At 34.7% G+C, this 25,872-nt stretch overlaps 11 protein-coding genes across 11 annotated transcripts; 6 read left to right on the top strand and 5 right to left on the bottom strand.

Moving 5' to 3' along the window:
* Positions 1–42: 42 nt before the first annotated feature.
* FDP41_010372 (uncharacterized protein) lies at positions 43–2,049 on the bottom strand (the record flags this gene model as incomplete). The annotated part of the gene is made up of 1 exon (XM_044700663.1): positions 43–2,049. The coding sequence occupies one exon, from the start codon at positions 2,047–2,049 to the stop codon at positions 43–45; it is 2,007 nt and encodes a 668-aa protein (XP_044568020.1).
* Positions 2,050–2,783: 734 nt separating this feature from the next.
* On the top strand, positions 2,784–5,036 carry FDP41_010371 (uncharacterized protein; the record flags this gene model as incomplete). Its single annotated transcript, XM_044700662.1, has 1 exon — positions 2,784–5,036. The coding sequence occupies one exon, from the start codon at positions 2,784–2,786 to the stop codon at positions 5,034–5,036; it is 2,253 nt and encodes a 750-aa protein (XP_044568019.1).
* A 293-nt stretch (positions 5,037–5,329) lies between these two features.
* On the bottom strand, positions 5,330–7,312 carry FDP41_010370 (uncharacterized protein; the record flags this gene model as incomplete). Its single annotated transcript, XM_044700661.1, has 1 exon — positions 5,330–7,312. One exon carries the CDS (start codon positions 7,310–7,312, stop codon positions 5,330–5,332), a length of 1,983 nt encoding a protein of 660 aa, XP_044568018.1.
* A 652-nt stretch (positions 7,313–7,964) lies between these two features.
* On the top strand, positions 7,965–11,381 carry FDP41_010369 (uncharacterized protein; the record flags this gene model as incomplete). The annotated part of the gene is made up of 2 exons (XM_044700659.1): positions 7,965–9,954; positions 10,030–11,381. The coding sequence occupies 2 exons, from the start codon at positions 7,965–7,967 to the stop codon at positions 11,379–11,381; spliced, it is 3,342 nt and encodes a 1,113-aa protein (XP_044568017.1).
* Positions 11,382–11,651: 270 nt separating this feature from the next.
* FDP41_010368 (uncharacterized protein) lies at positions 11,652–13,337 on the top strand (the record flags this gene model as incomplete). The annotated part of the gene is made up of 2 exons (XM_044700658.1): positions 11,652–12,270; positions 12,511–13,337. The coding sequence occupies 2 exons, from the start codon at positions 11,652–11,654 to the stop codon at positions 13,335–13,337; spliced, it is 1,446 nt and encodes a 481-aa protein (XP_044568016.1).
* Positions 13,338–13,640: 303 nt separating this feature from the next.
* FDP41_010367 (uncharacterized protein) lies at positions 13,641–14,819 on the bottom strand (the record flags this gene model as incomplete). Its single annotated transcript, XM_044700657.1, has 1 exon — positions 13,641–14,819. The coding sequence occupies one exon, from the start codon at positions 14,817–14,819 to the stop codon at positions 13,641–13,643; it is 1,179 nt and encodes a 392-aa protein (XP_044568015.1).
* A 192-nt stretch (positions 14,820–15,011) lies between these two features.
* Positions 15,012–16,277, top strand: FDP41_010366 (uncharacterized protein; the record flags this gene model as incomplete). The annotated part of the gene is made up of 3 exons (XM_044700656.1): positions 15,012–15,560; positions 15,775–16,049; positions 16,115–16,277. 3 exons carry the CDS (start codon positions 15,012–15,014, stop codon positions 16,275–16,277), a joined length of 987 nt encoding a protein of 328 aa, XP_044568014.1.
* Positions 16,278–16,485: 208 nt separating this feature from the next.
* Positions 16,486–19,632, bottom strand: FDP41_010365 (uncharacterized protein; the record flags this gene model as incomplete). The annotated part of the gene is made up of 1 exon (XM_044700655.1): positions 16,486–19,632. The coding sequence occupies one exon, from the start codon at positions 19,630–19,632 to the stop codon at positions 16,486–16,488; it is 3,147 nt and encodes a 1,048-aa protein (XP_044568013.1).
* Positions 19,633–20,003: 371 nt separating this feature from the next.
* FDP41_010364 (uncharacterized protein) lies at positions 20,004–21,461 on the top strand (the record flags this gene model as incomplete). The annotated part of the gene is made up of 1 exon (XM_044700654.1): positions 20,004–21,461. One exon carries the CDS (start codon positions 20,004–20,006, stop codon positions 21,459–21,461), a length of 1,458 nt encoding a protein of 485 aa, XP_044568012.1.
* Positions 21,462–21,464: 3 nt separating this feature from the next.
* On the bottom strand, positions 21,465–23,405 carry FDP41_010363 (uncharacterized protein; the record flags this gene model as incomplete). The annotated part of the gene is made up of 1 exon (XM_044700653.1): positions 21,465–23,405. The coding sequence occupies one exon, from the start codon at positions 23,403–23,405 to the stop codon at positions 21,465–21,467; it is 1,941 nt and encodes a 646-aa protein (XP_044568011.1).
* A 90-nt stretch (positions 23,406–23,495) lies between these two features.
* Positions 23,496–25,793, top strand: FDP41_010362 (uncharacterized protein; the record flags this gene model as incomplete). Its single annotated transcript, XM_044700652.1, has 1 exon — positions 23,496–25,793. The coding sequence occupies one exon, from the start codon at positions 23,496–23,498 to the stop codon at positions 25,791–25,793; it is 2,298 nt and encodes a 765-aa protein (XP_044568010.1).
* Positions 25,794–25,872: the final 79 nt, after the last annotated feature.

Genomic DNA, 25,872 nt, shown 5'->3' with positions numbered 1-25,872 from the left:
ATTCTAATTTTTAATTTCGTTTTCAAAATAAAACACACCCATTTATTGCTGAACAATCTTCACCTCTTCATGCTTGGCATTTGAAGATTCTGACAAGGTTTCAGGAGGACTGTTTTGGTCACCTTGATCATCCTCTTGCTCATCCTCTTCCAATTTCTTGGCTGCTCTCATCTTGTTATACTCATCTTCATCTAAAAGTTCCTCGTCAGCAATTCCTGGTGCAAATTCTTCATCTTCACTATCCACGTTCTTATCATTATTTAGAGCAGAGCTTAATGATGCAGTGGTGGTAGCTGTGGTGGTAGTACTTGGCTGTTTCTTCTTTGATTTGAAAATATTAATCTTGGATCTCATTTCTTCATCTTCTTCCAATTCACGATAGAATTCTTCGACATCCTTTTCCTTTCTCTTCTGATCAAGTTTTTCATTTCCTGATAATTTGTCAGTCTTCTTGTTCGCTGACTTCTTCTTCATGACGACATCATCTCCTTGCGGGCCTTCATCTTTAACATTTGGATTGTTAAAGTTCTTTTCAGAGGCCAAAGTCTTTAACTCCCAATTTCTGTCTCTTCTCTTCTTGTAAACCTTCTTCACAATAATGGCTTCTGGAAGTTTTTCAGTTTGTGAGTTCTTGTATTCAGATAAAACCCCTTCATCATATTGTGCCTTTCTCAAATCATAACACAAAACAGTATCACCTGGATGTAACAAATTGCCTAAATGAGACTTGACAAATATTGGATCCATGTTCATTTCATCACTTCTCACAATTTGAACTACACAAAGGACATACTTTCCATTGGCAGCTGGCATATTATTTGGATTGTTGTTATTCTTTGCAAAATATGAATAGTCCAATAAATCAACGTCAATAACAGTGAACTCTGATAATTGTCTGCTTGTCAGTGTGGATGAGAATGGCTGTCTCCAATATAAAGATCCATCTAATTCGCTTGTTTGTAAAGTAGTTGGGTCAATAAAGAATAAATTCTTATTCACCTTTGTACACAATACGATAGGTCCAATACCACCCATAGATGTACTCAATCTCTTTGGCAAGCAAATCAAATCTTCTCTGCAAATTGGTGCAATTTCCAACGAAAATGAGTATTTAAAGTTGAATATGTTGGATTTGGCATCGTGAGTCACTAAACGTTCTCCAGTTTTCAATTTGATTGGAGAAACGCTTTGTAAAAAGTCAACAAGCTTTTTAGCGTGAGATTTTTCGGAGAAGAAAAAGTCCAAACCATCTGCTTCTTCCTTAATATTGATTGCCTTCTCATGGACATTGTGTTTTAAAATCAATTGTTCTAAGAAGAGGAAAGTTCTCTTGTGATCAAGTTTTTGTCTTACTTGAACGACAGCATTCCAAGTGTAGAGAGTATGGGATTTTTGACATACTTCACATTGTTGATTTCTAACGATAAACTCAACAACAAATGACTGTTGAAGAACTGTTCCATTACCTAATACTTCTTTTTGAATTGTAACTTTAACTTTCAAACGCTTACTGTGAGGTTCAGTCCATAAAAATTTGGCATCGATTAATTTCACTCTATTTAAACCATGAATACGCTTCAAGCATAAAGTTAACAGCTCTTTGCTTTCCAAATCACATTTTATCCAATACTTTGGTGGTTGAAGGTAACGCTCACATTCTCTACAAAAGAAGATGGTCTCACTTTTGGTAATACCGTCAGTAATATCCACTTGAGATTTGATACAATTCAAACACATATTTGCTGGATTGGGAGGGGTGCTCACACCACACAAGCAACACAAGACGTTTGGAACGTCCTTCTTTTTTGCTGCACGACGAGAAGCGTTGGTCGTTGTTGTACGAGTAGTAACTCTACTTCTTTTGGATGATGTACTCGACAGAGTATCATCATTAGGTTCTCCATGATAATGATTAGTTTCTGAATGATGATGATGGTGAGTCTTCTTTTCTTCAGTTGGTACCACTCCGGAGCTGCTCATAGGCTTAGCCTTTGAATCCAGAACAGCCTCTTCAATAATTTCAACCTCATCGACGTTTGTGTTGGACATTTTTTTTAAAAAAAAATTGGTTGAAATTATTCAGAGAGCATTCAAATAAATGTTTGATGCAGCTGATGCAGAATTGAAACTCAGCACAGTAGTCTTATGTGTGCGCAACGAGTTTTTTCGCTGGAGCTGAGATTCGCTTGGACAATGAACTAGAATTAGTCCAGCAGCGAAAGTCCTTTTCTCCAGAGAAATTGGCTTGGCGTCACCCAAAAACTGCGTTGCGCATGCATTAGAGAATGGTGATTGTTTTTCGATAATGGGAAGGACTGAAGTAAATTTCAAAGAGAATCTCATTGAGGTAATTTAATTAGTGGGGATTGTTGGGATGGATCGGATCGGCGTTCAATTGAACGACGAGAAGATAGTATCCTGCATAGTAAAAACCTCACTTGAAGGAGTATTTACCTTTGGAAGAACAAGATGTCGCCATCGAATACGCTTGAGAAAAGTCTCTCTCCTGGACTACTATAAATGTCAAGTGTGTCCTACTGTAGAGAATAATTTCGGGTGTGAGATTAGAGATGTTGGCAAAGAACCATCCATGATGGGCTCGATATCCAAAGATTTACTTCACGTAATATTAAAACAAAACAACAACAATACCTCTCCACAATTATTATTGTGTGCAATTACAATAATAATTACAATAATTGAGAGAGAAAGATTCAAAATCTCCTCTTGAAACTGTTCAACAAGTGCACTGTCTAATATCCTATTTCTGAATTTCTGAAATCATGGCAACGAAGACTGAAACATCACCACCATCCTCTACAACCACCACCACCACCACCACCACTCTTGCAATGACCACCACCACCACCAACCCTAATCGAACCAGAATCACAACAACTACCACTCGAACTCAAGTCATTGCAAGTACTGAAGAATTACTTCTCCGAAATCAACAACAACAACAACAACTTGAACAGAATCTCGTTCCATATACCCATTCAAGTCTTCAACATGATCATCATCCTTCTGAATCGTCCTCAAGTCAAGACGATCATGATGAAGACAATGACACCTTGGATGACCATTTGAGTGTGTTGGCTGAAGATGATTATGTCTCATCCTCAGACCTTGAATTTCATCACATTTCATCTCAACAGTTGGATCATCAAGCACCACTGAAAGTACCTTCAACAACTGTCCTCGCCATCACCACCCATCCATCCGCACTCACCAAGAAGGATGACTCTGTCACTTGTCCAGAAGTATCACCACCATACCAACTTGAACATCCTTCTGTTGGTGATGGTGGTCATGGTGAGAAGAATTCGAGTCGAATTGATGGAGGTAAATATAATGGTGGTAGTAATGGTGGTAGTAATGGTGGTGGTCCTTTCACTGCTGCTGCTGCTACCATTCATTTGAATGATCAAAAAACAACGTTTTCTCAACGACTACGACGACTTGATCTTTTCAAACATCATTTCAAATCTCAACTCATTCCCTGCATGTCCATGACTTCTATTCTATTGACCATTTCAGCTCTTATTATTATATGGGTGATGGTTACTTTACCTTATCAAGATGTGACTACTAAACCCTTTGTCAATCTCATGACTTTAAGAGCTTCCATTCTTGCAAGATATGTTGCCATGAAAGGTTTTGCTCGATTTCATGTCACCAATAATTTCACATCCATCTATTCACCTGCTTCTACTTATTCCTCTTATTATTATTATAAGAATTTATTGAATGTATCCATGATGAATTTGACTCAGATTTTACCTTCTGATTTTCAACATGAATTTCTCAACTACACTCGAGACTCTAACATTCCATTTCAATATCCAATTGTACAATTATGGGATCAAGTATTGATTGGGCCAACCATTTATCAAAGACTTGGTTTCAATGCCACCACGAATCAAACACGAGTCATTACCTATTTAAATAATACAGCCTATAGAATTGCTAAAAGGACCTATGCCTCTCCTGAATATTCACAACTCTTTCTCTCCTATGAATCTCTTTTTAATAGTTTTATTGGAAATTTAACACAATATTGTACAAGAATTGAAGATACAGCACGTGCATCGTATATTGTCACCATATGTGTGATTAGTTTTTGTTTTCTTGTGGTCATTCCTGTCATGATTCTTGTCTTGATGTTTATTATCAAGAGAGATTCTCAGAATGAAAAATTATTGAATCATACTTCTCAACATTTATTGAAAGAAACTTTATTAGATCCAACTCTGAGAAATGCATTCAAATTGTATTGTAAAGAGAAAGGGTTGGAGAGTACCATGAATATTCTTGAAAAAGTCATGAGCTATAAGGAACATTGTAAAGTTTCACATTCCATTCAAATGAAATTATTTGAATTGACACATGATTATGTGAAACAATACAAGAATAGTAATAATAGTTTTAGTGGTGGAAATAATTTTGGTGGTACTAGTTTTGGTACTAGTTTTAGTGGTGGTGGTGGAGGTGGTGGAGGTGGTGGTTTGGGAAAGAATTCACCTCCTCTCAATAATTCCTCTCAATTATTCGATCGAAAAGCTTTGGTCCTCTTCAACATCTCAAATGAAGCCAATAAGAAAATTATTCATCAAGAATTGATCAAATCTCAACTTTGTTTTGAGATTATTGATGAATTGAGAGAAGACACAAATGTGAAACAACTCTCTTTAGGAGCCAATCTTGTTCGAATCATTGATGAAATGACCAAACTCTATGATCAATACAACAATCGAAAGGACCTCTTGGAAGAGATGGATCTATTACCTCCACATTTAATGGATGCATTGGAAAAGGAATTGAGTGATAGTTTGGCATTGACTCATTTGAATTTTAAATCCTCTTATCTTCAAAGGATATGTTCACCACCACACTTGTTACAACAACAACAAGAAGAAGAAGGATTGAATGATGCGAACAGTGGTACCACTGGTGGTAGTGATGAGTTTATGAAAGTAGAAATTCCCAACTCTGAGATGATGATGGTGTTGGACTCTCCTTCACAACAAGTATAAATTGAATAATATTAATGTTGTAATTGAATAATATTAATGTTGTAATTGAATAATACTCTCACAAAACTCATACTGCAAACCTCAACAAATGAAGAGCTCAGAATCTCTCAGACAATAAAAGAATTAGTTTGTATTATTAATTTCAGATGTGGTTGGAAAAAGATCATCAAGTGAGTGAATCTGTATGTCAAAAAAAATTCATACTTGTTTCATCATGATCAACACTCAGAACACACATACACTTGTTATTTCTATTCACTGGAATAGTAGCGTGTTCATGACAATCACCTCCTTTATTTACATCTTTGGTAATTCTTTTTAAAATCATTTAAATAATTTCTAAAATCAATTCTAAATTGAGTCAAAACACCATTTCTAAAGAGTGTTTCAGAAGATTCTTCCACATCTTTTCCTTCTGGAATTGTTTTTTGAAACATTTCAAAACTTGGAATTAATTGTTGAGCCACTTGTTGTTCAATTTCATCAAAGAGTGTTCGATCTATTTCTTGATTGACATGACCTTCTTGTAAAAATCTTGCAATTTTGGAATGACCCTTACATTTCACAGGATGTGTTGCAGCCATTGGATTTAAATACTTTTCATAGATGGATATCACTTGAGACATGACATTTTTAGCACTTGAATTCAACACCACACTGGAATGGACAGAAAAGGTATCATTGGATTGATAGGATAGAGAAGAGAGTGCATCTTGTTCGATCGGATATAAAGTTGTGGGAGTAGTGTTGGTGTTGGATGAATCATCCTCTGAGGTGGTGGTGGTGGTAGTATTGGTATTAGTATTGCATTGTCTCAATGCTTCAATTAAACTTCTCATCATGGACAATTCTTGTTTGGCAGGTTGTTTGAATATTTGAATATCTTCTAATAAATCGATTCGATGTAAATCCTCTAGCAGTTGTTGGTGTTGTTCTTGTTGTTGGTGTTGCACACTCGATGTCTGATGATAGGGTTGTTGTTGCTCATAAGGTTGTTGCTGTTGTTGCTGTTGTTCCACATTCAGATCCAATCGTTTTACACCACCATTCGCACCATTCGCACCATTCGCACCACCACTACTCTCACCACCACCATAGGTAACAAGACTTGAGAGTTGATTCTTCATGGATTGTTGTTGAATCCAATCTCTAAAGAGTGATCGTTGCACCACCGATTCTCCCAACACATTTAACACTTGAATGGTTTTTGCTTTCAATAACTTGTTTCGAGAATCACGTTCCATTCGAATGGCACTCACAAAGATGACAATGACAATGGGTAAAGTAATCACCAAACACACCACAATGACAATGAGATAGGAAGTGGAATTGGAAACAATCACTTGTTCTTGTACCGTACTAATATTCTTCAAATCTCGAATAAAAACATTAAAATTGTCTAAAAATTCTAACAACGTGTTGTAATGAGTGCTATTTTGAAAGGCTCGAACTGCATTCAGTGAATTATTTCCATTCAATACTTCATAAAGAACTACATCTTGGAGTGGCCACAACTTCATCGACTCGACGTCGACATTGGAACTCTGATTATTACCAAAGGCTTCCTTGGCAGATTCAGGCATTAAACGAAAGAGTTGATTCAAAGTATTTTGCAATTCTCTTCTCGAGTGATTAAAGACTTGAATCATGGAGGAATCCCTCGCATAGACCATTAAATACTCCGATAGAACCATTTCATTGTACTGTTGGACACTCTGACCATACAGTTTGAGAGTATAGACCACAGGGAAACTCGTAATGGCAAAGGTATAGATGGTCATGATGGCAATAATGAGAATGGCAACAATAGAGAAGGCTAAACCCACAAGAGAAATCAATCGCATGAAATTCAATTCGAGAAGAGTGGTAGAGTGGTTGTTGTTGTTGTTGTTGGTGTTGTTGGTGTTTCTACTCGTTGTGGATGGCCTTGATTGTCTTCTCCAACAAGAAGAACACTCCCAGAGAGAGGATGGAACTCGCACTCGAAGGACACTCATCGATGATGGTTTAAGAAGGGTTGAGGTACGAAGATCTTGTCTTTCAAGTGTTTCACTCCTTTTGATTTTTGGAGAAGAAAAAGGCAAGAGAGGAGGTTCTTCTTTGAAAGGTTTCTTGGGAGAAGCCATTTGGGTCGTAGAATGATGTTGGAGAGATGGTGGTGTTGATAATGTGGTGGTGGTATTGAAGGTGGTGGTGTTGATGTTGGAGATACAAGTTGTGCTTTTGTCTTCCATCATTATTACGACATTCTCTTCAAGAGGGTAACATTGATTCATGATGATGATGATAAAGGTTATGGTGGATGGATATGAACAAGCTGGTGGTGGTGGTGGTGGTGGTCAATGATTGAATTGTGGAGGAGATACAAGAAGTGTTGACTTGAGTGTTGATTTTATTTCTGTCATAAAGAATAGATTGTTGAGAGGTTGATTGACAGTACTTGTTGTTGAAAGCGTAAATAATCTCATCAAGACCCTTATCTCACAGACAGGATCGCATTTCGTGTCTTGTTCATGGTGTCTTGTTCATGGTGTCGATACCGATGATGATGATGATGATGGGGTTTGTATTTGTTGAGGATGGGAAAATTCTTTCGGGCATGTGAGCGAAAAAGTTGCGCCTTTGACCATTGAAAACTTGCTCGATACCCGTATGTCAAAAGATTCGGAATTTATTGAGAGAATCTTTTAATTTTTTTTGATTTTGATTTCAATTACCTGATAATTTCACAAACTTTGAGTATGGATGGCAGGTAATGGCTGGTTATTCAAACACTAAAAACAACAGCACAATGCTGTAAATGCTCTCAAGTATTGGATTCCATGGGGTCTCTCGGGATCTCTTTTAATTCATCAAGATAATAGGCTATTTTGTTCAGTAGTAAAATATTATTATTTTTAAACAATCCAAGAATTTCAAACAAACAAAATGCCTGAATTGCTATCATCATCATCAACCAAAAGTCGGAAACGGTTGAAAGGAAAAGTTTGTTGTGTCTGTGATTCACAACATGAAAAGTGGACCAAAGGATTTTTGTTAAACAATGAAGGAGCTAAAGTGGCTTCACTTTATTTCCAAAAGCCCAGTATTAGAGCTGATGAGTATTGTTGCAATATAAAGTATTTGAAATTGAAAAAGCATTACCAAAGTGAGATTTCAAAGAAAACAGGAAGGCCAATAAACGAAACTACCAGTTCGAAGAAGAGAAAAGAAACTAATGATAGTGCAATGCAAACAGTGCCTCTACAACAAAGTCTTCAACAATTTCAAGATAATCCAAACCAAACAGTAGAAATTCACTTTCCAGAAAATGGTATTAAAAGTACACTTCAGTTGAAAGGAAGTGGTAAAACTACTGCACGCAAAAATCTTCAAAAAGTTGCAAGAGCTAAAATAATACCACTAGCCAATGCCATTATGAAAACTCATAGCCAAGATACCTATTATGTACTGTCTTCACTAAAGCCCACTAAAAAGGTGATTGAGAAAAGCAAGTTTTTGAATGCTAAAATCACAAAGGCCACAAAACAGGCTGTTAAAAAAGCTCGAACTTTGATACAAAATAGACAACAGCAATTAGCACCAATTATTGCTTGTGGTACAAATTCATCTAAAGAAAAATTTAGAAAAATTAATATTATCAATGCAAAACAGAGCAATCAAGAAAAACTTAAAAATACCCATCTTAAATCACCATTTTCCAGAATTAGAAAATGCTTTCAACAACAGCCATTACTTGACTTTGTATGTAATAAGTTTGACTCAGGGAATTATGCAACAGCAACTGCTCTTGGAGAGGAATTATTGCAAATAATGGATACACATGTAGATGCTGAACTCAACAAAATCCAGAAAGATATTTACAACAAAATACTCAAATCTGTAAAGCATCCTGATACCAAAAGTATCAAAAGAGATATTCCTTCCATCTTAAAATATATATACATACAACAGAAATTGGCATCCCTAAACTCTACTAATTTGTTAAACCAAGTGAAAGACCATGGTGGTATTGTGCAAATTGAGTCCCAAAATAAGTGGTCCAAAATTGCCAAAGCCTTGAATATTAATTTAAAATTCCCTGAAGATATTTGTCGTTTAGGGTTTTACCATTTCCAAAACGAAATACCTCCAATTCAAATACATCAGCGTAGAATTGTCAAATTGGACAATGATATTTTCATGCCTTATTATAGTGAGCAAGAAATGAAAGAAGATATATCAGCATTATGTATTGGGCAGGAGACTGAAGAAGAAGAAGACGAGACAAAACTCTATTCCAATGAGGATTGGGTAAAAGCATTCGAAAATCCATTACCAGTCTATATTGGAAGACCTATCAAAGTCCCCATTACTTTGAATGGGAAGGATATTGAGGTGCATGGGGTAGTTAGAGATCTTATTCCAGTAATAATTCAACATATCATCCAATGTTGCAAGCGTGGATATATCAAAAACAATCCAAAACCTATTGCTGTTCAAATTAAAGGTATAGATTGGATGGATGGTACCTCAATGTTAAATAAGTCCTTGGTGAAAATATCTATTCACATTCTATGGGATGAAGCAATGTTCAATAGTGAGGGTTATGATTTTGTTACAAAATCTCTTGCCCTTCTCTATGTATGGTGTTCAGAAACCAAAGAGAATGTTAGTATTGTCTCTAAAATACTCCAAAAACAATATATACAGCTTGCAAAATTCAGCTTTGAGTATGACGGAATTAAGTTCACCATGAAACCAAAATATATGAGTGCAGATTACAGCAATGCTGCAAAAAGATGGAATCATAAGGTAGGAGGAGATCATCGTTGCTGCAAATGTGATGTTTTTTTTAAAGGTAATCAATGTGACTACTGTGAGTGCATTAAATTATTGACTAATAATAAGAGTTTAGAGAATCTCTATAAGTTAGGAAGTAAGAATTCTTTTAAATGTGGACAATAAGGGTTGCCACATTTAATTAATGATGAGTCTACCTTGACATTACAAGATAGAGGTTTGGATGAATATGAAAATGGAGCTGAAATACTTCATGTTACAAAAGGAATTTCTACTAGTATGTTCACATTATTTAAAAAGGAAGAAAACTTTCAAGAAGAAAATTGTTTTGCAGCCTTTGATGAATACATAAGGCATAATGCTCAGTCTGGAACAATGTCGAATGGTGATTGGAGAATGGCATTTTGTAATTTTGAAAAATGCATTCTTCCTTTCATTATTCAAGCTCCAGAAAATGCAGAATTAATATTGTTACTCTGGAGAGACATTGTGAGATATCTATATACGAAAAAAACTCATACATTAACGGAGAACCAAGAGTTTTGTGTGAAAGTTTTTGTGTTTGGTTGTCTTGCTGTCAATCGTTGGGGTAAAAATATTGCTGGATTACACTTTCATGAACTTTGGATTCATATAAGTCAGTTGATTTGGCAAGTTAACTTGTATTATCTCTCCTCTGAAAAAGATGAGCAGAATTTCTCTAAGGAAAAACGTATTGCCAAACACAATTCCAACCATCAACCAGAAAAAGCAGTTCTTGAAATAATTAGAAAGACTGTTCTTGGTGATGTTGTGAGAGAGAGTTTTCAAAACACCTCTAGCACACACAAGTCACAAATTGAAAAGCTTTTGAAAGATGTTCCCTTAATTCCAAGCGTCATCCCAAAGGCCTTATTAACACATCAACAATATTCACAATGGGTTCCCTTGTTTGAAGCTACTATTTTAAAGTCCAATTATTCCTCTTTCCAAAAATTTGAGTTCAATGGTCATATTATTCATACACAAGGAGCTGCTGTCACTGAAAAATTAGAAAAATTATTTGAGAAATGTATTTTGTTGAAACCTACAACACTAAAAGGAAAGAGCAAATGTCCTAATTGTAAATCCACAGAACATATTTCTGAAGAATGTGTTATTGGTTGTTGTAGTAACTGTTGTGAAGAAGCAAGTTGTGCTTTTCACATCAAACAAAAGAAGAAAAGTCTGGAACGACTCAACAAGCAAGCAGAAAAACTCAATTCCGTTATTAATTCCAGTCAGTCTCAAACTCAAGCAAATGCAACACAAGATGTATCCACTCCATCACAATCACTTCCTCCAACACAATTAGCACAAGTAATGAATCCTCCGATTATTGAACAGAAGAAAACATGTGCCAATCCTGGTTGCCATCTGGTGAAAGTGTCAGGTAAATGTAAATACAAAATGTGTAAAAAGTGTTGCGATAAGTGTAATGTTGATTGTATTTATCATATCAAGCAAGGGAAGAGTAAACCTATTGCTGGCACTTCATCCGAGAAGCAAATGTTGTCGTTCATCACAGCAAATAAAAACCGCTGAATCATTCGAGGCTTTTTTTTGAATATTTTATTGTGATTTTGTTGTTTGCTGGTTTGTGTGACCTGGAGCCGCACAACAAGACATACAAAAATCGAGTGTCCCTTTTTGTTTTCTCTCTCCGATCTTCATTCTTTCCTTCTTGGAAATTCTCATTGAGCTACTACATCGTATAAATGTAACTTGATACATGGGGGTTGCAATGATGACGGATTAACACCTATAAATGTTCATAGTCCAAAATCTTTTTCAAACCGAATATTTAAAAAAAAAATGAATCCATTCAAAAATATTTTGCGTTTCCGATTGGTGGGCTCAAAATTGTTGCATCCAAAGACAACCACCATTCTCCAAGATACCTTCTTTTCGAATGTTGTTCGAACACATCAACCATCCAGTAATTCAAAAAGATCCATCATCAGATTCACTGGTTTAGCACATCCACCACCACAACAGGATTCTCACATGACCTCCTCCTCCTCCTCTTCCGATACTACCCATCCTCCAACTACCACTCCTAGCACCACCACCAATCTGACCACCACCACCACCAATAGTATGACCACCTCCACGACATACAAAGGACCAGCTCGTAATGCTCATTCTCTCTTTCAATCTTCTTCCTTTCTTCAGAAATATGCTTCTCATCATTCCGAAATTGAATGGATCAAGACACCTATGGTAGATTGTGCACTTTTGAATTCTTCAAAATATTTCACATCTGTGAGTGCATTTAGAGAGTTTCTGTATGATGAAAATATGTCATGTGTGATACCCATGTATAAACCGAGAGGAATTTCTTCACAATCATTTATTGTGGAATTTAAAAAGAAATTTAATTTGGATAAAAGAATGAGAATTGGACATTCTGGAAGTTTAGATCCGTTGGCATGTAGGTTTGTGTATGCATTTAGTGGAATGAGTTTATCACACCTTTCTGTATGCATTTATTTAATATTATATTTATTAATGGTTTAAATGATTTTGAATTCTTTTATTTTTCTAATTGATTCAAATTGTTTATGAATTATTTATTTTTAATTTTATTGAAATTCATTTTCAACTATTTTCATGAATTATTAAAAAATCAATTATTTCATCTAAAATATGACTTTATTCAACCCTTTGAAAGATGGATTGTTACTTTTAGGTGTAAATGGTCAAGGAACCAAAGCGTTAAATTACATCCAAGATTCTAATTACAAAGTTTATGAATTTATCATTCAATGTGGTTCTTGTACTCCATCCTATGATGCACAAACAATTCAATTCGCTAAACATTGTCACAATTATAAATATTTCTTTGAAAAGAATTGTCAAAGTATTGAACAAGTGAATGCAAAGATTGAAGAATATTTGAAAGAGAGAAATAATTATTTAATTCAAAATACTCCTGTCTTTAGTGCAGTAAAAAAGGGAGGAAAAAGATTAGCAAAATATGGACATCAGAAATTAGAAAAATTAGAAAGAATCATGTTTCAAGATGGTCATCAGAAGCAACAACAGAAACACCACCACCACCACCCTCATGAAACGATCAAGTCCATTCAAGAAGAACATCAATTCTTCTTAGATCCCATAGGAATGAAACATCCATCCACTACTGAGAATTCAACCATTCAAAATGATCCAAGTCAGGTCCTCATTGAATTCCATGATCAAGATTCTTCAATGATGATTGAATTTAATAATAGTAATGGTGGTATGTACAATGAAGAAGAACACATTCCAAAACGTCATATTCGAATTGATCGATTGGAATGCACTGGCATTGACAAGGAAAAGGGTCAATTATCATTTTCATGTACATGTAGCACAGGAACATATATTCGAGTATTGGGATATGAGTTGAGTCATTTATTGGAAGTATGTGGAGCCTATGTGATTGAATTGCATCGATCACAAATTGGCAAGTTATCAACCATGCTTCGATTGGAGGATTTAGGAAATCATCCCTAAGTCGATACAAGTGTGTATACATCATGGTCATGGTTCATGAATTTTGATTCAATGACAATGATCATTGTCAATGAAACACACATGTGTGAGGTATAGGAGAGGTGATGTGTTGTTGTTGTTCATTGAATATAACTACTATCACCATCGTTGCTTTGTAACATTAAAGTCAGATCCTAATGTGTTTTATTCAACACAAACTAATCTTCTTAATGTTCCTGTACATTCTATAGAAAGAGAGCAGAAAATGTATCCTCCTCCTCCTCACATTATGTACAAGCAAAGAGAGTAGAATGAGGTAGGTAGTTATGGAGTCCATGATAGTACTTGTTTCGTATGTTCAAGCTCATCAACCACTGTGGGATTATTTAATTGTTGTAATCGAGTATCAATTTTTGAGATGAGTTCTTTCAATGCCTTTCTATCCTTCTCTGCAATATTACAAATTACTTTCAAATTATTAATGAATATATAATGATTGTCATAGGTCACTAAATAATTATCAAATATTTGGGTTACTTTTCGAATGAATTCACTTTTGATGGGGCTTTGTTCTTCCATTATTTGATATTTAGCCTCCACACTTATGGTAATATGAGACAAGGCACAGATACACTGTAAGAGTAGAGACAAATTTCTTGTTTCCAGGTATGTCATAATATTTTGAATAAATCTAACGCATTTTGTTAAACCATCGGTGTAGAGACTCAAAAGAGAAATATGTTCCATAAGGGCAACCATCACCTTGTCGTCATAATTTGTATGTTCAAAGATCTTTTCAATTAAATAGAAAATTCGATCTTCTACTACGAGTAGAACATGAGTTTTTGGAACTTGAAGCAATTGATTCAATAACTTGAGTCCATTCTTCATTGCCTTTGGATGAATGTCTCTGCTTTGGTAGAAATCCAAACACTGCATGACCAAACCTGGAAGATCTTCACTCTCAGTCATTTGATGACATGCCTCTTTTTCCAAAGCTAAACCTTTGAATAATTTAAGAGTTAGATACACATGTTGAGGGTTTTCTGTTTGATAATGACTCAAAATATCATTTTGAATGGATGGTACATGTGGTAATATGGAAACTCTTCCATGCTTACATTTGAAAGCACAACACAAGGTTTTTAAAGCCTCCTCTTTGGAAAATTCCTTCTTTGTCAAATCCACTAAATTCGGAATGATTTGATGATCCGTGTAGAGAATGCTTGCAGAAATATTCTTTGAGGAAGCCTTATACAACTCTTGAAGTGATTTCATACTCTTAATGACTAGTATGTCATTGTCCGATTTTGTCAATTTACATATTTTTGTATAGAGAAGAGATCCATAGGCAGGCGTGCAACTATTGGGATCTTGTTCTTTTGGATTTGGTTTACAACTGAACTTGGCGATATGTTTGTTATTGGCAATAAAGTTTCTTTCGGGATTCTCAATTCCTCCATCCCCATATCCCTCATACTTGTTTCTAATGACTTCCCACATGAGAGAGTTCGATGATGATGATGTTCGAACAAGGATACAAGAGTAGTTGAAGGAGAATCAATTCTGACTGAGACAACTTGTTCTTGCTTTTGGTAGGTCGTGCGAATCAACTACAGTGTTTTTTTTTAAAGAGAGAGATAAGATGGAAAGGCGGGCAAGTCTTGCTTCAAAAGGAAAAAAACGAAAAAAAAAATGTCTTCAGGAGATTCAGCCATTTTCCGATTCAATTTTTCTGTTGAAGAAGAAGAAGAGGACGAAGTGATGATGACGAGTGATGATGAAAAAAACATCACGAATTCAGAAGAACATTCGAAAATTACATTTCATCCATCCATCTCAACCAATTCGGACCAGTCGACGAATCATGATGATTCTTCATCCAATTTGGCTCCTTTCGAAATTGTGAAAATTCCAAAATTAGATGAAATTAATTATTTAAAACAATTTTCAATTGAATGGAGAGGTGGACTCATGAAATATATTAATATTACTACAAAATTACAACATGAACATCACATCTCTCAAACTACAAATTCAGATATTGTAAAAAACAAATACGAAGGTGGATTTAAATTATGGGAATGTTCTGAAGATTTAGTTGAATATTTAATGAATAATTTAAAATTTGTTCATGAATTTGTGAAGAATAGAAATGTATTGGAATTGGGATGTGGACATGCATTGCCTGCTATTTATTGTTTATTAAAAGGAGGAGCAAAGAAGTGTGCCTTTCAAGATTATGTAAGTGTGTGTGTGTGAATAATGTTTTTTTGAATATATTTCAATATATATATAATACACTTGAATATATATATAATACACTTGAATATACATATAATACACTTGAATATACATATAATAATGGAATGTACATTGTTGAATATGTGAATGGGTGTGTTCAACTGAATGTATCTTTAATCATGTTGTTCATGTATGTGTGTGTGTGGTTACAAAGAATAAGGAAGTGATTGAATTATTGAGCATTCCAAATTTACTCTTAAACATGAGTTGTTCATTGACAAGTTCAGATCATTCTCACCCCAGTGCACCTCTATTACTTGATGATACACAATGTCAATTCTTTTCAGGTGATTGGGTTTCCATGAGTGAACAGTCCATCATTCAACACGAATATGATTTAATTATAATGAGTGATACGATCTATTCTGTTGGTTCTTATGAAAAGTTATATCGAGTGATTCGATCAGCAATTAAACCAGGTGGAAAATTGTAAGTACAATGAATTTATAGAAGAGAATTATTATTTCAAACAACTCGAATGTTGATTCTGATAGACTCGTTGGAGCTAAATCCTATTACTTTGGATGTGGTGGTAGCACTCAACAATTCATCCATTTTGTCAAACAAAAAGATTGTCATGTCCAAGTAGAGACTCTCAAAGACATTCGAGATGGTGTCAGTAATGTGAGAGAAATTCTTCTCTTTACCTTTCCATGAATGAAGGAGGTGTTTTCATTTATTTTGGAAAAGACATTGGATGCTCTCAACTTTTGTGAAGGAAGAATTTTCAGCAATTTTCAGCAATTTTCATATTCAATGATTCTTCAGGAGAGAAGTTTGTTTCGAATATATATTCTTTTACTCTCTTCCTGCTATACGTATAGCAGAGACATTCGCATTGAATAAAAATGTCCAATATCTCTTTTCAATAATAAAAATCATAATCCAATTTGATGAGTAAATTGGCAGCTTCTTCTCTTTCAGTTCTGTTGAAAATGGTATTGGCATTGTATTTCAAACCAACAGCAAGTAAATACTTTTTGTGATCTGATGAGTCCACCATCATGCATTTCAACACACATCCACCCATTTTCATTTCCTTTAATTTCTCTAATTGTTTCTTTTCAAGTTCTTCATTTTGAATAAATCTTGAATCACCAAGTGGTAATTTTCCATCCGTCAACAAGTGTTTCATTTGCATTTTTGTAATTTCCATCAATTGTGTTGAATTTGGATCCATACAATCTATCAATGACAATGCTCCACCCAAAGTGATTTGAAATACTTTTGAATCTTTTGAATCTTCAAATGCAACAATTCCACTATGAAATATTTTCATATTCAATGATTCTTCAGGAGAGAAGTTGGTTCTCAAATATTCACAAAGGTATGAATTTTTCATGAATGTAAATTTCTTTGGAGGTGCAATTGTGGTTGATGTGGTTGCTGATGTGGTTGTACTTGAATTGGTGATTGTATCTGAATTGGTAGGATTGACTTGTGAAAGCTTTAGGATGGCTTGAGCATATTTACTTTCAGGTGTGGTTTGAACGAGAAAATGATTCCTAATGAGAGTATCAGAATCTGTTCTTACTTGATCTATTCTTACTTGATCTATTCTTACTTGATCTATTCTTACTTGATCTGTTGTGTTGTTGGAATGATTCATCATTCTTGTCAAATCAATTTGATAAAAATCTAACAAAGGTTGAACATGTTCTTTCAATGCCTTCACATAAATCACATTCTTCTTATTAGGTGTTTGTTTTTGTTGTAGATGTTTCTTTTTTTCCAATTTTTTTTCGAATTTTCGTTGTCTTCTTGTTTTAAATTCTTCATCATTCATGAGAAATTCTTTTTTCAATCTTAATTTAGCTACATAGAAACCACCACTATTATTCAAATGAGGTAGAATTCTCATGGTATAATGTAAATTCATAGATTTGACATCTTCTTTAGGAAACATGCTTGCACTAATTCTAGAACATGTTTCCTTTTTAGGTCTATTATCAGATTTTGATCCAGAACGAGGAATGAAATCTCCTTCCAATATACATTCTTCAAAAGAATTCACAACTTGTCCATTTCGATCCACTACTTTCCAATCATTCATTCCTTTGCGATAGGAAATTGAATTTGAAAAAGTCTCTTCAAGATTCACCAATTCAAATCGATGATTCGTTCTTCGAATGGCTTCTGCGACCACAGCTTCATTTTCAATAGGATTCAAAGAACAAGTGGAATAGACAATTTCATATTCTCCATGGTATGTATTTGAAAGAATGGCACTACCACTATCACCACTACCAATTGAACCAATTGAACCAATTGAATCATTCTGAATTGAACCAATTGAATCATTCTGAATTGAACCACTCTGACTTGAATCACCACCACTCGACTGATTTGAACTCTTCTCAATAGTAGTAGTAGTACTAGTAGTAGTAGTAACTAGTACTGCTTTTTCTTCTTGTTCTTGATTAAAACTTGTTTGAATGATATTCATGGCACTCACAAGAATGGATACTTGAGTCATGTGATTCACATGTCCATGTTCATAGTTCCATCTCTCCCATAAATCACGTGATTTTCGAAGTGTTCCATCACCTGAACAGACTGCATCACACAAGACATGATGAACATGAGAGAGTGCATGTCCCTGAATGGTTGAACTTGCTAATACTTGATGTAAAGTGACTGCATTGTGATGAGTCACTACAATATTCGAAGTCAATTGTTGAGGTTCACGATTCAAATTGGAAAATAAGGTGGTTAGCCTTTTACGGTCAATGTCATTACAGATTAGGAATTTATCCTTTCCATTCAAGTAATATTCCACCATTTGAGCGGATTTACTTCCAGGTGCTGAACACATGTCCACATAGCCATCATTCCATGTCATTGCCATCTCTGTTTCCATCAACTCTTTAGATTCCAGTTGTTGTTGTTGAGTAGTAGTAGTAGTAGTAGTAGTATCCAAAGTAGGAATAGTAGTAGTTGTAGGAATTGTAGTAGTTGTAGTGGTGGTCATGATGGCTGGTGTAAAACATAATGGAGGTATCATACTCACTAATTCCTGTCTACTAATATATCCAATGGTTGTTAATTTGACAAGATAATCTCTAAAACTAGTTAATAGAGTTGATCCTTCACTTTCATCTAAAGTGGTCGTCATTATCATGTCATCTTGTAAGTCATTCAAATCTTGACCATTGATTTCATCCAAGTTGACATATTCAGCAGCACCACTGTCAGTTCTAGTAGGAGTAGTAGCAGCAGTAACATTGGGAGTTGTAGTCGAATTAGGAGTAGCATTGAAAGTAGTATTATCATTAACACTGCTGTTGACCTTTCCAACATCAACAACACTCATTCCACATGCACTATTTTGTCTTCTCAATTTTCTTTTTGATATATTTGGACAAAGTTGATAAAATAAATCATTGATGTGATTCAAATGAATGATATCAATTTGAACTCCTTTAGATTCAATATCAGTCATAGATCTAACTTTCTCAGTCTCTTCATCATATTTGTAATGATTTAATTGAGTTTTAAATTCACTCAATTGAGATTTAATTTTTTGAATTAATTCAAGAGGAAGTGATTTGTTGATACGAAAAGTAAGAGGAAGAGGTTGTTGAAAGTATTGCATCATTTGATCCATTTCTTCTTTAGATTGAACAATTTTTTGAATTTCATAATAGTATTTGTAGAACATTTCATTTTCAGGAATAATTTCATCATAGTTTGTGCGTTTGTTGGTATTGTTGGTGATATTATTGTTGATGGTGTTATTGTTGGTGTTGTCGGTGATGGTGTTATTATTATTGATGGTGTTATTCATTGAAGAGGCGCCTCTTGTGTCATCGAACTTTTGTTCATCATTGGTAGAGAGTGATGATGATTTGACTTTTTTCTGAGAAGGATCACTTGGAGTGGTGGTGGTGGTGTTGTTGTTTAATGATGACCCTTCTTCCTCATTGAGACTTGAATCATCTCCGGAGACAGTTTTTCTTTTGCCTAGAACCGACACATCACTAGGATCGTACAAAGTGTTCTGTGAAGACATTTTTTAAAAATTCAAAAATTCAAAATAAAATTTGCAGAATATTGTTCTCAGATAATCGTCGATATTGTTGTCTTCGCAAAACCAAGAGCATTGTCGTCGAGAAGAACACTAATTGAACAATAAAAGAAAAAATTCTTTCAAAAATGGATTAAATGAGGAAAAACGATGTACAAAACCAACAAAAGAAAATTCTTTCGCCCACCGTGGGGCTCGAACCCACGACCACAAGATTAAGAGTCTTGCGCTCTACCGACTGAGCTAGACGGGCAGACATACTCTAAAATGAACTGTTATATAAATATCAAAGAACATCTGTTGTTGCGAACAAAAAAAAAGTCATTAGGCAGATGAAAAGTCCGAGACCTAAAAAAATGTTTTATCATCAAGCCTCTTCTCACCACCATCAGCACACCATCAACACCGCTACAGCTCCTTCCGATAGCAGCAGCAGCACCTCCTCCAACTCCATCACTCTCTACGTTTCCTATGAACCTTCCATTGTGGTCCAACAACAACAACATCATGATCCACACACCTTTCATTCCAACTCTATCAACTCGACCATCCTCCATCCTCTCAATATTGATATTTATTCGAGTATCATTTACTCATATCTCGTATTTTCAAATATTAAATTTCAGGTGAAAATAAGTCATCCTTCTCATATTCTCTCATCTCTCTATTCAAATCATACCTCATCCAATGATATTCATTTTCCAATACTCGTACATGACTATAACGAACATCATATTGTGATTTATGGAATGAAAGAAATTCTAAATTATTTGAAAAGTAAAGGAGAGAATTTAGATGCAAATTTAACTCTTAATGAACATGCAACTACAACTCTTCAACAAATTCAAACAGAAATTGAAGCTTATAGCAACATTGTTCATGAAAAATGTTTACCTTTTTATTTGTATTCATATTGGTTTCGAGATGATCTTTATCAAACATTGACAAGAGATTTATATTTTAATAATATGAGCAGAGTAGTGAGATGGGCATACATGTGGTCAGAAAGATCACGTCATGTTCAACTATTGAAAAGTTTAACAAGTTTAAAAAAGTTTAATGATGAACAACATGGTGAAGAATCATTCTTGACAGAATATTTACTTCCCAAGTCATCCATGGAGCAGAATGCAAGTATTAAATTATTTTTAGAATGCTTGGATTCATTGAGCATGTTATTGGGAAGTTCAAATCGATTCCTTTATGGAGATTCACCTTCTACTTTGGATGCCATTGCATTTGGATATTTGAGTACATTGTATTATCCAGCCATTTACATGATGACGAAAGACGAGAATATGAGTAGTAGTAGTATCAGCAACAACATACATCATCCTGGTGTACAGTTCTCTCATCATGCAACATCACATGCTTTCAGATCTCGATCACTCGATGGTGCCATGCTCATCATCACCATTTTCAATCGATATCCAAATATTCAGAGATGGATAAATCAAATTCAAGAGGAATATACCATGATTGAATATAATATACATTTTGCAAAGACCCTCATCGACAATGACTACTCCATTTCCTCCTCACCCAGTTTAGCTCCTCAAATTGCTTCCTCACCCAATCGATTTATTAAGGCATCAAGCACCACCACATCGGAATCCTCTTCATTCGTGTTGAGACATGACATGGCTCCCAACAAGAGAAAATACTTTACCTTTGTGGTCGTTTCCATTATTGGATTTTTATTTTATCTATTTAAGGGTATCAAAATTAAGGTATCAAAACCTGTTCCTGAATATCAACCTCCTGAAATATATTATTATGATAATCAGTATGAAGGAATTGTTAGTAAAAAATAAGTATTAAAAGTTGATCGACTTGGGTTGGAAGGTTGTGATGGCATCTTCATGATTCAATGAATGTAAAAGTAATTCGTGGTGGTGGTGGTGTGAATCTAAAAGATCTAAATTAGGACTAGTGGAGCCACTCTGTTCATTCCTTTTTGGAAAATGTGTCAAGTCATCATCTGTTGTGGTAGAAGATCGTAATAAGGATGTTCTTGTTGAGAGTTGATCAATGAGTGTTTCCTGTTCCTTAATCATTTGTTTGTATTGATTGCATTTCGATTGAAGAGTTTCAATTGCTGATTTCACTGCTGTCTTGTCATCAAAATCCACTTGATCCAATTCATCATCCATTTCATCATCTTGAAGAATTGAATGTTGTTGTTGGTGATGGATTAGTCTCATTCCTTCACGATGAGAAGGAGATGGCATTGTTGCTCTTTCTAAAATATGATTCAAATCTTGAATCTTTTCTCGAATGGCTGTTTCAATTTCATCTTGTGCCAAATGATAAGGTAATTCGAATTGACCATCTCTGATAGTATCACCATCGTATGATGTAGTAGAAGAGTATCGTTGTCTCAAGTGATTCAATTCAGTATTCAATTGTCGAAGTGATCGTTTCAATTGTTGATTTTCAGCTAAAATTTCTTGTTTTTCATCTTTAAATGCTTCAACAACATTCTGATAGAGAATATCTTCATTTCTTTCCAATCCATGTTTCCACATGCCACTATTAAAAGATCTATTGTGAGGTAATGTCAAAGCTGGAGATGATATTGCTGGATGGTTGGATTGATTGAGAACATCCACCTTATTGGATGGATTTCCTGCATTCATGAGCATTGTGTTCAATTTGTGTGTCATTTGTTGTTTCAATTTGTCCATTTCTTTTTCCATTTTGATCAAATTGTGTTCATATTGATCACATTTTTGTTGAATGTTTTTGTTTTGTGTTTCTAAGCTTGTCTTTGCTGATTCTAATTTTTTCAACTTTAATCTTGTTTCTTTTTGTAAATTCAAATACTTTTGTTGTTCCATGGCATAGAGCTTTTGGGTATCACTTGCTTTTTGTTCTAATTTGTTATTATTTAAAGAAATGGCATTTTGATCACATTGTAATCTTCGAATCTTGTCTTGCAGTGTAGCCTTAGTAATAGCCTCTTCTTCTCTTTCTTTTAGAAGGTAATAAATGACATTAGTAACAAAAATATCATTATCAGGATTATTGAAATCTAATTTAAAGGATCCTATTGCATTCAAATCACTGTAATAGGACATTAATGGTAACAATGCCATTGTGTTATTTAGCTTGTTATTGAGATAGTCCATACATTGAGGTAATTGTTCTTTGGAAGAAACAAATATTGAATGATTGGATTTGGTTGGCACTTCTTTCAATTGACTTGAAAAGGATTGATTCAGAGAAGATGGAGATTTAAGAGTGGAGGATGATTGAATGTTATTATTGTTGTTGTTATTATTATTAGAGGAGAATTTCATAGCTGTAGTATTCGAAGAAGAAGAAGGAAATGAATGTGTCATCATTTTTGACTGCCGAGGTCCGAGCAAGCCTTGTTGTTGCTGAGAGGTTGTTTGCCAATCCGATTGTGATGGATGTCCCATCATCAGGAAGGAGGAGTGATTACTTGAATTCGTAGTGTTGATGGTATCAAATAGTAATTCTTCTTCATCCTCTTGAAACATGGAATAATCAGAATGTGGTTGAAATGATGATGATTGAAAGTAATTTCGTTGTTGTTGTTGTTGTGGTTCTCTTGTGGGCTCATTAGAAGCCATCAGCATGGAAGAAGATTGATTCATAATGGTTGGTGGTCCTTCCTTGACAACATTGTTTTGGCTGCCGTTTCCGAACAATAAATCTTGTTGTAGGGTGTGATGATGCTGTTGGTGGACGCCTGGTGATGGTGTTGCAACCGGTTTGAAATTTGAGAACATTTTTTACGTAACGAACAAACGTTTTATTGGGCGGGAAAAAACTCCGTTCCATGGAACACTGGAAAAGTGCTTTTCCTTCTTACAAAAAAAATGTCTCAACAAGTACCTGAATCACCTCAAAATTCCTGGCAAGATCAAGATGAAGTGCCAGAATCTCCAACCATCACACCTCACACTCTCAATGATTTGAATGACAGTACCACTATTGCTACTAGTAGTAACAACAACAACCAAATCCTGACATTAAGAAGCGCACCTCCTGCTTGCTTCTCTTCAACGAGTTCCGTTGTTGATTCCGATCAAAATAATTTAAATAATAATAGTAGTGGTTGCACCTATCATGATCATATCGATGATTCTGATCTCATCATTGATGATGAATTATATAAAGAATTATTGCAAGATGAGAATCATCACATGCAATCGTTGTTAACAACGAATAATAATCCAGGAAGCACTTCTCAATCCGATGATGACAATTCTGACAATCATCCTTCCAATGATTCTAATACCACTAATACCTCTTACGAATATCAAGATGGTTTCTCATTAGATATTCATCACAAATCGATTGAAAATATTTTGGATATTCTGTACAGCAGTGATTATCCTCCTCCTCCATTACAGTTAATAGAAAATGATGAAACCTATGACTTTCCATTTCCTACCAAATCACAATTATCACATGTATTTCGCACGATGAAAATATTATTTTTATTTACATTTCTTACGAGATGTTTATCTGATAAAGATCAATTCAAAAGAGAAATACTTTCACATTTGAGTACATTTAAAGTACTTCATAGAGGATTTAGAATGAATCATGTTGATATCATTTGTCATGATATTATTCAACAAGTGTTATTGAGAGCACCTATGAAACTGACAGAAATTATCAAATTATCATCCTCAACTATTTTGAATACTATGAGTAATACTTTGAATACTATGACTAGTTCTGATATTACTACTACTACTACGACTACTTTGAATACGACCACTTCTCCTACTATTATCAATGATGCTCAAAATGAATCATTGACAACACCATCTCTTCACAACTCATCATTGACAACACTACCAACTCTTCAAAACAACAGATCAATCCATGAATTTCTCTCATTCGGTGATCCAATACTTGATGAATTATTTGAAACATCAATTTCTAAGAGAGATGGTATTTATGGCATTCCAATCAAAGCAACAAGTGGTGGATTTATTATTGAATTAAGTGGAGTTGCTGGAAGTGGAAAAACACAATTAGCACTTCATTTAACTTTACAATGTTTATTGAATCGTAAATTTGGAGGTTTAAATTCTAAAGTATTATATTTACACTCTGAAAGTTATCCTATGGATCGATTGAATGAAATGATTGAAGCAAAAACTAGACAATTGAATGAATATTATTCTCGTCATCATTCTCAAAATCCTATTGAATTTTCTAAAGATTATTTCCTTAATAATATTATTCAACGTAACATTTCCAATACCAATGAATTCAATGATTTACTCAAACCAAACATCACGTCCATGAGTCACATGTCACCTCTCGAGAATGTTATTGAAAAGAAAAATATTAGACTTGTCATTTTAGATTCCATAGGAATGTTATTTAGAGATTCACATGCGAGTAGAAAATCAACCATTGAGAGATCAGAAACCTTACAATTTCAAATTCAACACATGAAATATCTTGCTACGAAATATAAGATCATATTCTTAATTCTCAATCAAGTGTCAGCAATATTTGAGGATGATGTGAATCATGAATTAGTAAGAAAATATCATCAAAGTCATCCAAATGATACATTGAATTGTGAAGAAGCATTGGAATGTTATTTGTATGATCATCGAACATTATCATTAGGTACAATGAGGAGTGGTGATAATGGTGGTGGTGCAACCTGTAGTAGTAGTAGTAGTAGTAATTTTTATAATAGTTCGATCTGTGATGATAGTGATGGTGGTAGTGGTAGTCATGGTGACCATCTTAATGATGATGACTCATTGTTCGATTCTATTGGAGACATTTCAAGTGTTCGATCCTATTTTAAACTCACACCCAGTGAAAAAGTCAAACCAACACTAGGGTTGCATTGGTCTTCTCTCATTGATATTCGATTATTCCTCACCAAGTTGAATCGGAGGGATGTTGTGATTGCATCTCGTTCGAGATTGAGAAGAGACATGAAGAAATTCAAACCGAATGATCATGACGATGATGAAAACTCTTCACCTGTGTATTTAAGGGATTATGAAACACAAGAACCTAAATATGAAAGTGTGAATGATTATTCGAGACAAATTCATGTCATTTATTCTCCCTTCTCACCGACCACAAGTCGATCTTTCCTCATTGATTCCTTTGGTGTTCGTGGAGTGTAAAAAGAATGTCAAAAGAGGACAACTTTTGGCTTAGTCTCTATTGTAAACAAGTAAATTTTTGGCGGTCACACGTTCATGA

Source organism: Naegleria fowleri (assembly GCF_008403515.1).
Source record: "Naegleria fowleri strain ATCC 30894 chromosome Unknown tig6, whole genome shotgun sequence".
NCBI lineage: Eukaryota > Heterolobosea > Eutetramitea > Acrasida > Naegleriidae > Naegleria > Naegleria fowleri.
Note: the sequence above shows the minus strand (reverse complement) of the source record. Positions and strands in the feature narration are given on the sequence as shown.